The 14,058-nt window shown below is 41.2% G+C and overlaps 1 protein-coding gene across 1 annotated transcript in view; it reads left to right on the top strand.

Annotated features, from left to right (window-relative positions):
* The window catches only part of grik4 (glutamate receptor, ionotropic, kainate 4), a 308,564-nt gene that overhangs the window by 276,304 nt on the left and 18,202 nt on the right, over positions 1–14,058 (top strand). Inside the window, exons 12-13 of the mRNA XM_041814181.1 lie at positions 2,833–3,036; positions 5,434–5,547. Of these exons, the coding sequence (XP_041670115.1) occupies positions 2,833–3,036; positions 5,434–5,547 (318 nt within the window). The remainder of the gene's footprint in view (positions 1–2,832; positions 3,037–5,433; positions 5,548–14,058) is intronic.

The following is a 14,058-nucleotide window of genomic DNA, read 5'->3' on the forward strand; positions in this document are numbered from 1 at the left end:
ACATCAACTAAATGACAAAAGCAGACATAAATAAACAGACAGCCGAACGAAGAGCTGGTTCTCCAAGAGACAGGTAGTAAATACAAATGTCTGGGGTGTGAAAGTGTCTGTGTGGTGAGAGGTAAACTACATTTGTTTCTTATCCACCTTTTTTGCTGGATGGTGCAGATTAGCACGCACCTGTCTGCTCTTGGTTTTAGTGCCTAGCTCTGCCTCAGATCCACAAATCTCACTTTTCACTGAAGGCAGTAAAACTGATGTCTGGTCTATGACCTCTAAAGGACAAATGGGCTACTTGCACCATTCTCCCCTGCTGTTAAATGTTTAGTTAGCCTCTGTAAAGCAATCACATTAAACATTAAAGTGGAACTCCAGCCATTTAGTAGCACACTTACATAGGCAGTAGTTTTCTGCAGTAACAGTCTCATAACATTAAGTGTAATAGTAAGACTGAGCCCCTAAACAAACAAACTTTTTCCCATGATTCAAATTCATAGTGTATTTTGTTAAATGCTCCCTTCCCACATGGCTGGACTGGGTAGAAAATTTGGCCCTGGCATTTTTGGCTTAAACTGGCCCACACACCACATTAAGCGTTTCATAACTGAAGAAACCATTCCCTTTTCCCAATTAAATACGTGGAACTATTTCTCTAAACTATCACATAACTTAAAGTAAATTGGCATAGACACATCTAATAGTTAACAATTAATAATTATTAACAGTTTTTTTGGGTATACATATGTTTATTTCATTTATGTGCATTGGAACAACACAACACTCATGTCATCATCTGAATGAGATGACGCGCTATGGCAGGAGACCGAGGAAAACCCCACTGCTCACAAAAAGACATAAAAAAGCCAGACTGGAGTTTGCAAAAGTGTACCTGAGTAAGCCTCAATCCTTCTGGGAGAACATTTTGTGGACAGATGAGACTAAGGTAGAGCTTTTAGGAAAAGCACATCATTCTACTGTTTACAGAAAATGGAATGAGGCCTACAAAGAAAAGGACAACAGCACCTACAGTCAAACATGATGGAGGTGAAAGATATTTTAGGGCTGTTTTGCTGCCTCTGGCACTGGGTGTCTTGACTGTGTGCAAGGAATCATGAAATCTGGAGACTATCAAAAGATTTTTGGCTGCAATGTAGGGCCTAGTGTCAGAAAGATGGGTCTGCGTCAGAGGTCAGGGGTGTTCCAGCAGGACAATGACCTGAAACATACCTCAGAAAGCACCAAGAAATGGTTGGAGACAAAGCACTCGAGAGTTCTGAAGTGGCCAGCAATGAGTGTGGATCTAAATCCCATTGAACACCCATGGAGGGAGCTAAAAAAAAACTGAGAGACCTGGAGCAGTTTGCAAAAGAAGAGTGGTCCAGAATTCCAGTTTAGAGGTGTAAGAAACTTGTTGATGGTTATAGGAAGTGATTGGTTTCAGTTATTTTGTTCCCAAGGGTGTGCAACCAAATATGAAGTTGAGGGTGCCAGCAATTTTGTCTGGCCCTTTTTTGAGTTTTGTGTAAAATTATGTCATTTTGGGGGTTTTTTTGTGTTGTTCCAATGCACATAAAGGAAATGAAGATGTGTATACCAAAAACATTTGTAATTGCAACAATTTCTGGGAGAAATGGTGTATTTTCTGGAAAAAAAATCCCCGGATGCCAATACTTCAGTCCGTGACTGTAGAATTACTTGGTACTTTATTTTCCCACTCCACAACATGTAAGTTAGAACTGAACTATTCAACAACTACAGCAGCTGTTTTTCTGAACTTATGACCACATTTAAAAATAAAAAGCATTAAAATATGCTACATCAATACGTACCAATGCAACTGTAATATTAGCATAATGCAAATTTAATCACAGGAAACTTTTACTCCTCTATTAATAATAAGAGCACTTAATATTAGTGAAAATACTAGCACAAGCCCACTTATATGTAACCAAGACAAAGTCTAGATTTTGGGACAATTACTTACAATGAAGTACTGTATTAAGAGGACTTTCACAACCATCTCTTCATTCCTTACCACAGAAGAGCTGATGATTTCATCTCACACCGTTTTACTTGTCTTTAAATCACAGTCTAATTATATTTATAAGCCTATATTATGATACATTACAGAGCTCACTGACCCACCGCTTCCCTCTTCTCATGCTCATAGTGTACCTCAGCTTCTCTGTCACACACCTATCTCAGCTGGACCAGTGAGCTAAGCTGGTGCTTGGTTGAGGCAGGGAGGGGGGGTAGATCGACTGGCCCTATGGGGAAAATGCCCAGCATGCCAGATTGCCAGTCCAGACCTGCTCCCCGCAGATACAGAAGATGGGAAAAGTTTAATACAAGCCAACTAAATGGTGTGCTGACAAAAAAATGTATTCTCTGGATGTGTAACCACTGAAGCAGCGATACATTGTACCAGCAAGTTACATCATTCACACCCTCTCACTTCATGAGCCTTAAGAGGACTTGCGCCCATACATTTTACTTTATTCCATTTTCCTGTGATAACAAGTACATTTTGGTTCTTTTCTGTGGTTTCCTCATATAACAAGTTGATTTTGAACAATCTTATGTAAGAACATAAATGTATGACATGAAAATAAGGTAAAATAAAATGTGAGGTTACATGTCTGCTTTGGGCCTCTGTAGTAATATCAGATTTTTACCTCCTTAAAAATGCAGAAAAAAATGAGAAATTCAGGATATTCTTTTGCTGTCCAGTATACAGGTCTCATCTCTTGCTCCATCTTGGATCTTTAAATCCATTATTTACAAATTGGTGGTGTTGTACTGTACGTAATGCAAACCGTTTGTGTTTTTCAGGAGAATCCATACGTGATGTTGCGGCAGAACCACCAAGAACTCGAGGGGAATGACCGCTATGAAGGCTTTTGTGTTGACATGCTGAAGGAGCTGGCAGACATTCTCAAGTTCAAGTATCGCATCCGGCTGGTGGGGGATGGAGTGTATGGGGTCCCTGGAGCCAACGGAACATGGACCGGCATGGTCGGAGAGCTCATCTCAAGGGTATGTTGCCTTCAAACAAGCCCTGCATCCATGCATGATCTTATTTTCTTGTCAAATACATCTTTTGGTCTAAGGCATTTAACATTCAGATTCACAGTTATATCACTCAGCTCTCTTATACTTATCAGCCAGTGGCTTTCCTTCCTTTTTTTCCATTTGGCAGTTGGCCTTTTCAGCTGAAATATTGTTTTCACTGAATCAGTCACAGCAGGTTGGTGGCTTATTCCCTGCCAGCTTCTTTCCTTAAGCCTTCTGAACTGACCTTAACATGCTTTTCTCTTGAATCCATCTATGTTGTTGCTGATAAATCTCTAAGAGAGGTCTTGGACCCTTACAGCTACATGGTGTGTGGAGGTTAACAGGCAGACACATTTACATAAGGGAGCTGAAGAAGAGATAGAAGGGAAATTGGCGTAAAGGCACGGGTGAGAATGTAGAAAAAGAAGAACGAAGTCGAGAGGGACTGAGTAGATCTTAAGGGGTGATCTGTCTTAATTCTGTGGGCTAATGGAGGGCAAAGTCATTAAGTATGTAAAGCAAGGAGTGCCTGTTCTTGTTATTGTCACAGCCTGCCACTGTTCCCATCCCCATGAAGTTGCCTGTGGAAGTCTGACCTTCAGGAGCGCTGCAGTTGAAGTTGACACGTGTCTCCATCAGCAGCTTAGGCTCTGGAGTGGCTAGGCAGGGGGCGAACGAAAAGTCAAGACATGCTCGTGAGGGATTTACCAAGGGATGAGGGATCTCTGGAGCAATGTTCCACAGTGGACAGAAAGGCTCTAGCTTGTTTGGTTAAAGGCTTAGAAAGGAATGGGAAAGATGTTGGAGTAAAAAGATTTTGAAGGAAAACAAAAGAAGAGTCATGTTTTAAAATTATTCACACTTCGTAACATAAAAAAGGACAGCCTGAGGTTACTCTAGACAATGTATACCTGAGTCCCTGCCTGCACCATTCACACTTTGCTGTATTTCACAGCATGAGAGTTATTGTTTTGAAAGGTGTCAGACAGCCTGACTAACTAGTGGACATGCCAGAAGGAATCCAGAGCAAAGACTAAGAGCAGAACAGTGTGTGCTGGTTCATAATCCACAGTGCTGCAGTAATAGAACAGAGCCACATTATGTTATGATTTAATAGAAATGGAAACAAGTATGATGCAATATTGAACAGCCAACATTACAAGTTTTTTTTTTACCAGTTATACTAGAAGGCATAACAGCCGGCAGGCAGGCAGAGAAATCCAGTAATCAGTATTAATATTCTATTCCAGCATAAATATTTCAGTGGCTGTTCCGACGTACGTGTGTGTTCATTTTTCAAAGGATCAGTGACTTTCTTTGTTGAAATTGCCTCGATGGTTGTTCCTGGCGTGTGGCTTCCTTCCGGCTCTAAAAGCAGGCATCGCACTTTCAAACAACATAGAGGAAAAAAGACAAGGCAATGGGGGATGGAGGATCAGAGCCTGCAGGCAAAGAATGGGGCAGCATGAGACATTAGACTTCATGTGATGTGTATGCTATAGGGCAAGGTTAAAGAGGTGGAAATTTTTAATGTAACGTGCTAATTGAAGCACAAACAGCAGGGTTGGAGCTGCAAGTTGAAGTTAAATGTCTTCTGGTGGCAATTTAAATGTGCTCTAAAGGTTAGGATAATTATAAAAAAAAAACAACATCAATCTATACCCCATGTCAAAATAGATTTGGATAAAAGCAAATCTCTTTCATTTATGTCAAGTGCCCCCTTTCCCCGCCTCTCTTTCCTGGATACAATGTGTTGTGAGTGACATCTGCAGTGCTGCAGAGCTCCTTTCTCCTCTCACTCGTCCTCCCTTTCCTCCCCATCTTCCCAATCCTCTTAGTTCTCCTGCAGCGGACAAAGAGCAATGCGTTCTTGCTTTCGCTCCTTGCTCCTCAGGGAGATGAAAAATCCCTTGCAGTTGCACTTTGCTGGCCTGTATTATTAGCAGGGAGCCATCCAGCATACATTGACCATTTATACATATGTGTGTCTCTGAGTGTGCATTTTACCCACTGCTGCTTTGTCAAGTGATTTGTCTTGACAGTGTCCCTGTGATCAGCCACAATTGTTACCCTGGGCTGTCTTGTGCCCTCTACATGCAGACGCACGCACAACCACTCACAAACAAAGAGAGCCAATGCTGGATTATCCTTTCTACAGATAACGCCACTGGCAAACAAAGAGGCTATGGACACAAAAGGGCATTATTAGGGAATTATTATCCAGTAGCCCACTTACTATGTCATCCTTGAGGCTCTAAATGATCTGTTATGTCATAAACGTATGCTATGTCCTTGCAGCTGGGTTTGGTAAGCCTCTGGGGGGGTTTCTTTGGCTGTTTGTTTACATGATGTGATCTTTATTTGCCCACTTTATTTCAGAAAGCTGACCTGGCAGTAGCAGGCCTAACCATCACAGCAGAGCGGGAAAAGGTCATCGACTTCTCCAAACCTTTCATGACCCTTGGCATCAGCATCATGTATCGCGTTCACCTGGTGAGTTACCTTCAATCATCACCCTCCCTTTCTAAACAATCGAACAGGCTTTCATACGAAGCCTGTAGATGTATCACAGGGGGTTGTTAGCTTTCTCTAATGGCTTGAAAAGAACAGCTCTCACTTCAACCCCTCTACCTCTCAGTTGCACTCTTCCCCCGAGTGTTTTCAAGGCTGTTTTCTTCTAGCCCTTAGTCTTACTTTCTCCTTTATTTCCGCTTTCTAGTCTGCAGTGTTGATTTCCTTCACTTGTGTCCACTTCTCCTGTGTTTGCCCATTTACTCCTTCTGTTGCTTCGGCCCCCCACCCGACTGGCACCAGATGGCATGCTTAACTGTGTTAACTTTCTGATGAACATAGCACTTTCACAGTTGTTTTCTTCTTGCCCTCTGAATGGGTTTTGGCCATCTTGTTGTCACACAAGCAATGCCCTCCATATTCCACAGAGAGTAAGCCCAAGCAAGAAACAGTGAAACACCAGCAGTGCAGGTGGAAATGAGCCAGTGTTTGCAGACTCAGTGGCCCATTAATCATCCATCCTCCCCCAAAACCCAAGGTGACACTGCAAGGCCCTCTATGACTCTGGCCACAGGCCACACTGAGGTGTTTTGGCACATGCGCTGGCTAACATTAGTGCAGCTTTCCCAGAGGAGCGTTTACTTACATCCCCTCTAGTCCTGTCTCCCCTCCTTGTAAACCGCCCTCCCACTCACCTTCTCTCACTTGGCGGGCAGCGCTAATAAGTGTAGCAGTGAGGCGTTCAATTGAGCGCCAACTGTTGGGGGAGAATCAATCGATGTCCGCAGCAGGTGCAGTGTTAAATAGGCTGCTGGGTAGCACATCACCTCTGAAGTGGGGGGCAGGCAGGCAGGTGGCAGCATGAGAAGGTGATATGTACCTGGAATTCCTTAAGGCTAGCCACAGATCCACAGAGCTCAATTAGCACCAACTTGACCCATTTGACAGGAAATTCCAGGATAAGAGGTCAATAAGAGCAATGTGAAGAAAGCAGGTATTAAGAACAAGCACTGGTGTGGAGTACAGCTAAAAAGAAAGGACAGAGAAAGATCTGAAGGAGAGAGGAGAAATGTATCTCTGTGTCCTCTTTTTCTCCCATCATTTCCTCATGCTTTTCTTTTCTTTTTTTTTACTTTCCCATCACCCCTCGGCAGTTTCTCAGATCCGCCCCATGGCAATCCCTCTTCATGGCTCTAAAATTCGATATTTGAATTTCTGTGACTGCACTTGTTTAGTTCTAATCCACCGACTATTGATCTGAGGCACAGTGATTTCTACACGGGGGGTTGCTGCTTATTTCAAACTTTAAATGAAAAATTCAGGGTGATCAATAAGAACGGCAAATGCAATAAAATAAAAGCGCCTGTTGGGTATTAATTACCATCAGACTATTGGCCGTTTAATCACCAGCTATCTTCTTTGTCAGTATGTGTTGTGTGTCTCTTAGTCTTTCTTCCTCAGCTACACACTCTTTTTTCTCTTTTAGAGGGCAACTTTTTTCCATGTCAATAACTTCCATTTATTAAGGCTGTTAAAAGTATTCACATATTCAGCCAAGCAATGTGAACAGTACTTTTTTATTGACACCATTAAAGAAAACAAAATCCAATTTTGGCAAGTTGACTTGAATGACCAAGTTATTTCAACTGTTTGCTGACTGTATCTCTGCTTTTAAGTACAAGTCAAAACAGAGGCATAAAAGTAAGAAATATATACACACTGTATGGACAATAGTATTGGAACACCTGACCATTACACCAACAGAGACTGTAATGACTTTGTATTCAAATATATGTGTTCTAATATGGGCCTGGTCCCCCTTTTGTAGCTATAACAGCATCCACGCTTGTTGGACAACTTTCCACAAGATTTTGGAGTGTTTTTTAGGAATTTGTGCACATTCATTCTGTAGAGCATTTAAGAGTTGACCTTGTCCAATGATGTTGGATAAGAAGGCCTGGTTCACAACTTCCTTTCCTGTTTATCCCAAAGATTCTCAATGGGGTTGAAGTCAGGGCTTTTTCCAGGCCAGTCAAGTTCTTCCACACTGGACACAACAAACCATGTCTTTATTGTCCTTGCTTTGTGCCCCTGGGAGCAGTCATGTGAGAATATAAAAGGACCTTCTTCAAACTGTTGCCACAAAGTTGGAAGCATTGCATTGTCCAAAATGTCTTGATATATTGAAGGATTAACATTGCTTTTCAATTGAGATAAGAGGCTTAGCCCAAATTCTGGAAAACAGCCGCATACTATTATCCCTCCTCCACCAAACTTTATGGTTGGCACAATGCAGTCAGGCAGGTTACGTTCTCCCAGGATCCACCAAACCTACACTCATTCATCTGCCTGCCAAACAGAGAAGCGGGATTCATTACTTCACAGAAAATGTTTCCACCGTTCCATAATCCAATGTTGTGTGCGTTACACCACTCCATCCACTGCTTGGCATTGTCTTCGTTATATGAGGCTTGCATGCAGCTGCTTGGCTATGGAAACCCATTCCATGAAGTTCCCACTGCTCAGTTTTTGTGCTTACATTAATGCCAGTGGAAGTTTAGAACTCTGGAATAGTCTACCCACTGAGCTGAAAATGGAAAAGTAGTTTAAAGATTTTAACAGCGGTATTAAATCATGGCAGACAGAGCCTTCTCTTGTCTTTGTATTTTATCTGTCTTAAATATTTGAACAAATGGTCTGTGTTCCTTTTATATTTCTTTGCTTTTTCCTTGTTATTTCTAACTTTAACTTCTGAAAGTCTCCCTTGGTCAGGTGTTGCAAACAAGTACTTTGTTATAAACACTTTCAGCATCTGGGACCTATGTGTGATTAGTGTCACAGCATTATGTGCATAATAGAATACTTTTGTTTTTGTACTCAGTGAAGACATGTTTTGTGAGTGAAACCCAACAGGGGGCAGAAAGTTAGCTAGCACCAGCTTACTGACAATTTACATCCAAAAGTTATGGACTATCTGGATGCTTACTTTGATTGTTTGGCAGTAGAAGACAAGTATTCTTTGTCTGTATCGTCTCTCAGCTCCTCTGCCAACTGTAGGTGCCTCGCTAATGGTAGTTGATGTCTGCATCATCTCTCAGCTACAGTCAACAGAGGAGCTGATAGGCAACATCTTACAGGGACAAGCTAACCCCTAGCAATGGGTTAGTTTTCTTTAGCTATACTCACTGTCAGCTCAGCGGGACAACAGTCCAACTAACTGGTCAAAGTCTTCAACTTTGTATACTTTGTGGAGAAACCTAGTTTTTATACTACAGAAAACAAAAGGCATTGAAGTCTCTCGATGCATACAGTTGTGCACTTTTTGTCATGTCCTGGGCACTAAATACAGGGATGTGATGGGTGAATTTGTATATTAAGGATCATACTGCCAAACCAGAAGCAAGGACAAAAAACACAGCTGTACAAAACCCATATCAAGACAAGTCAAACAACTATACACTAACAATAGGCTTGACTGGCTGGAATATTAACAACTTTTGGTTGATTTTTTAACTTACTGTGTTAATATCAGGGTATAGTCAGGCTCATGAAAAGTATTAAAAGTTGGCAAACCAATTTAGCAAAAATCAAGACTTCTAAAAAGTATTAAACAATCTAGAGTGACAGACCACAAGGACTTGAATGGTGTTGCTGATTTCCTTCTTTACGGGGCTAACCTTTCTGCTTTTTTTTAACATTTAGTTTGAAGCACAAGTGAGATTCTGATGGAAAACCACCAGATTTGACGTCAGTCTGCATACTTGTTTATGTTCTGGCACGTTGACCTATCAGTGCATTCATAAAGCTCTGCTGTCCCTAACTAGCAAGTTAACTGTGTGATTTAGTGATGCATACATGCAACTTTTCTGAGAAATAGTTGGAGGAGAAGGTCTTAAAGCTGAGGCTGGGACTGATACCTGTTAACATTTTACAGCACTGGAAATAAAACTAGCATAGAGTCTGTTAATGATAACACTGCTAGCATCTCAAAGAAAGCTTTATTTGTATTCTACAATAGCAAATACAATCTTTTTTCTTAACTGTGTTGTCACATTTTTATCTTACAATCTGCACAAAAAATGCATATACATAACTGTCACCAACTGGGTTATAGGATATATCAGAAGGGTCTTAAAAAGGTCTTAAAAGGTTTGGAATTTGATGTCAGATTTTCTGTATATACCCTGACTTTACATTACAATCACTAAAAGGTTCTGCTGCTGCCACAATACACAGGACCATAAATATCTACATTTACCTCAAATAGTGTCATTTTTACTGTTTTACTGGTTATCTGGCTTGTTTCTCCCTGTTTCTCTCCACTTGCTTCCACTATTTCCCACAATGCTTGCACAACTGCAGTTGTAATTGTGCTGTCTACTCCTCATTTGTCTGTGTAGAGTTCTTAATTACCTGTAGTATAAACATGTGTCTGTTTTTAGTAAGAAAAGAAGAGCAGGAGTTTGACTCTCTGGAGGCATCACTGCAGCCTTGTTCACTCAGTTTGTTGTCTGATTTTCATGGCCACACGTTGAAAGGAAATATTGGAACAAATCTCAGACAGCCTGCAGCGTGTGTGCAGAAGATGAGCTCAACCCGTCTCAGTTCTCCAGCCGTCTTGCTTGATTATTATGAGGTCTGATGGGAATAGGTAGTTATTTGTTGTGCACAGTCATGTACTGCGTGTTACGTGTAGCATCCTCTGAGATGGGCATGTGGTTACAGGCTATAGAATACATTTGATTTCTTTTCACATCCAATTTAAAGAGCACACCTTCACCTCATCTGCCAGTATGATATATTAATATCAAAGATATGACATAACCTGGAGCTAGTGTGAAGCACTTCTCGTAAAAATGTCCCCCCATTGTATTGATCATCTGTTTGACAAAAAGCCATTTGCTATAACCCCAACACCCCAAGGTACTTCATATCGGTGCCAGTTCCACCATTTAAACATTTCCATAATTTTGGTGGCTGTGCGACAGAGAAAGCATATGTGTTTGTGTATAAGAGAAAGAGCGAGCTGGGCTTAATTAGACGTAGGAGTTAATTAGGGCTGTGTGGAAGCTGCGTTAGCTTCAGCAGCCGCCCCCAGGGTAGAGCACAGCATACGGAGCTTTATTGACTTTCTGGCCCCACACGACCTCAGACAGAATTACACAGATGCAAACACATGTAGCCCCTGCACATACACACAAACATAACATGCAGAAAACATAGGCATAAATCCTTGGATCCTGGCAAGCCCAAGAGGCAGCAGGATGTTGTTATGAGAATGAACCTGTGACCTCTGCCAAATCAACTGCTCTCCTCAGATTGCCCCTGCGGCCAACTCAACAACTGCAACAGCTGACAGCGTCGTCTCTGACACACTTAGAAAGGCAAACACTATCAAAGAGCCGAGAAAGGAAGCAGAAGGTAGGGAGGCATGGAGAGGGTGAGGAAGAAAGATGACATAAAAGAGAATGAGCAAAAAATAGGAAGAAGGAAAATGACGACAGATAAATGAGAGCAGGGGAGTGAGCAGGACAGGGAGAGAGACAAAATGACAATGGAAAGTCTTCGGTGAGTCTGTATTCAGGCAGGCAGCCTCGGGGGGTATAAGTGTGGTATGAATACCAAGAGGCAGGATGACTAGGTGAAATCCTTGTCTGGATAACCTTACCAGCTCCTTCAGTCACCCTGACGTACAGGCAATCCCTCGATAGAAGGAGACAGAGGGGAGAGAGAGGGAGATTGGGTGAAGTTGGATGAAGGAGGTAGAGTGGGAGATGAAAGTGAAGAAGGGTAGCACAAGGTAAAACAGTTCAACTCTTCATTTGCATATGAGGTAGCAGAAGAGGGGACATTAGCATGCTTCAGTATGAACAATTCCTTGCTCTTCTGTTTGTTTTAATGCAGATGTATAAGAGGCTGTAAAGGGTTTTTTGCCCTCTGCCTGCATTCTCGCATGTCCTTTGATTTGCCCTAAGCCTTCTTATCATCTTAACATGATGGTAAACCTCTACTAAATGATCCCCCTGCCTCTAATAAAAAGCAATTAAAATTAATTTAAACATGGCAGAAAATTTGTGAAGCACAAGGACAACCTGTAGCTAATTATGTACCTTCTTATACTCACATTAGATGCTTATCCTACCATGAAATCTGTTTCCTGCAGCATGTTTACGCTGAATATCTAACTTGTGCTATGAGGCTGCCCATACATGGTGAGTCCTTTGTTTCTTCCAAGTCCATATTCGAATTTATGTCTGGTGTATTCTCCCCCTGCTTGCTGCCTCTGTATTCAGCAGGTGCTCCCTCTGGTGCTTGCTGTGCACCAGGCTGCCTGAGCACGTTCTGTATGTGCCCCACCGCAGATGACTGACAGCGTAGACAGCTGCTGACGAGCTTTGAAATACAAACACACAGCTTCTGTCAGTCCGTCTTACACACACTGACTGAAAAATGAAGAGCAAGCAGACCACCTTTGTGAGCTCAATGTTTAAACAGTAATCCTGAATGGATGAACTAGATTTGTGGACTTGTGACGTCTTTAACTGTGTACTTTACTCAATTTATAACTGTTAATCCATGTTTATTTTCATGTTAACTTAATGTTTGGATAAAAGAATTACATAGACCTGTGCTAAAATCAGTGCCATTGAGTCCTGAACTCCGGAGATGAATCAGATGTAACTTCAGTGAAGGACAGATGCACTGTTTCATAATTTGTCTGACATCAAAGGGAACAGAAGTCAGTCCTCCTCTCCTATGGGCCACCTCTGCTCAAAAAGAGGACTCAGTGTAGCACTTTCTGTGCTGAACTGAGAAAGCTGTGGCCAAACAAACCTGTATCAACAGATTCTGTGGCAGCACAACAAGCTTTAAGCACAATATTAGCTTGTTAACACCTCTTTTAACACCTCTATTACAAAGAGAATGTGTTATCAAAAGTTCCAGTTTTTCACACAAGAAGCAATATTTATTTCATGTAGAAGTAATATTGGAACAACAGTAACAAGTGTTGGTCCAGTACTGATGCTCTTTTTTGAAGCTGTCGTTCTTAGACAAAAACATACCAGGCTCTTTAGCTGCTAAATGTTACAGTGTGTTTGATAGTGAGTTGCTAACTATACCCAGGGTGCAAACTACCAGGGAGCTTGGCTCTTCTAAATAAGAGATGAGCTCCCTTGAAATCAGTGTTTCTGCACTTTTGGGGTGGTCTCTAGAATACTGCAAGTGTACTATTCTTTGCCATGTGTTTTTTTCTTTATCATGATAATATGTAACATTAGGCTGTATAATCCCTGCATGAGGTTATTCACCATATTTTTCTCCATTCATCTATTCAGTGTTTTTCATGTAATTCATGACATCACATTTAAAGTGTAGCCGTGCAAATACTCATTCATGTTTAAAACAAAAAAGCTCCAAAGGCAAATTTAGCCACTAAATTTTTGAATTATTCATCTAGGCCTATTAACTTATATTTCAGTGTTTCTAGCTTTCCTGCACAGCTGATCGAGGGGACAAGGAGCATCTTATCAGGCTAAATAGTTTCCATGTAAAAAGTCCAAACATAATTCTTTTTCCAAAAATCCTAATCTTGATTTTATATTGCAATTATTGTACTTGCACTTTCAGTAAGATTTTAACTTAGTTCACTAATGGGTCATTTGCACGGTGTGGTCTGCTTCAATTTGGTTTGGCATAGTTTGTGTTTATTTGCATTTCCATGATCAAAAGTTAGAAAGGGTCCTAGATAGCTGACCTATACTGTCCTATTTTTTGGTACCCTTCGCTAGGGGCCAAATCTACTCATCAGTCCCAAAAGAGTAGAGCTACATATACAATAGAGGATTTGAGCTGATGTTTCAGCACACGACATGACTGCTCAGCTGGGCTGCAAAACACAGCTGTTTGCTGTATGAGGAGTGGGTGAAAATGGGAGAAACAGGGGAGGGAGGAAGAAAAACAGACTAATATCTGCTTAAATTAGGGATATTTGGGCTCAATAGACACCCATACTGTTTTCTGAACTATGGACATTAATTTGTGGCCACAAAACAGGTTTTCAGACGTTTATGTGGACCTAATTTCAAGTGCACAAAACAGAGCATGAGGGCCAACATCAGCCCAGTTTATTAGTGATAGGTGTGAAACTGATTTAAAGATGGAGGTTTGTTAATATGAAACTTTAGATTGGTTGATTCTCCGTATTGCAGTGATTCTTTGACTTCTATTTACTACCGGTAATCAGTGAAAAGCTGATTTTGTGGTTGTTTTACAGCCTAATTCTAATCTGTTGTCATTAAGTGCCTACCACTGTAGATGTTATTTTCCCATATGGCTGATCTGCTAAAGGTATTAATTTTCCTTAAAAGTAAGAGGAAGGACCATAGAATTGGGTTCAATTATATTCTTCAAATTTAACTTGTGTTCCATCTATTGTAATAGCCCAGCCTCATCTTTTGTCTTTATTAATGTACTGTTACTGCTCAAAGCATT

Source organism: Cheilinus undulatus, linkage group 2 (genome assembly GCF_018320785.1).
Source record: "Cheilinus undulatus linkage group 2, ASM1832078v1, whole genome shotgun sequence".
NCBI classification, from domain to species: Eukaryota; Metazoa; Chordata; class Actinopteri; order Labriformes; family Labridae; genus Cheilinus; species Cheilinus undulatus.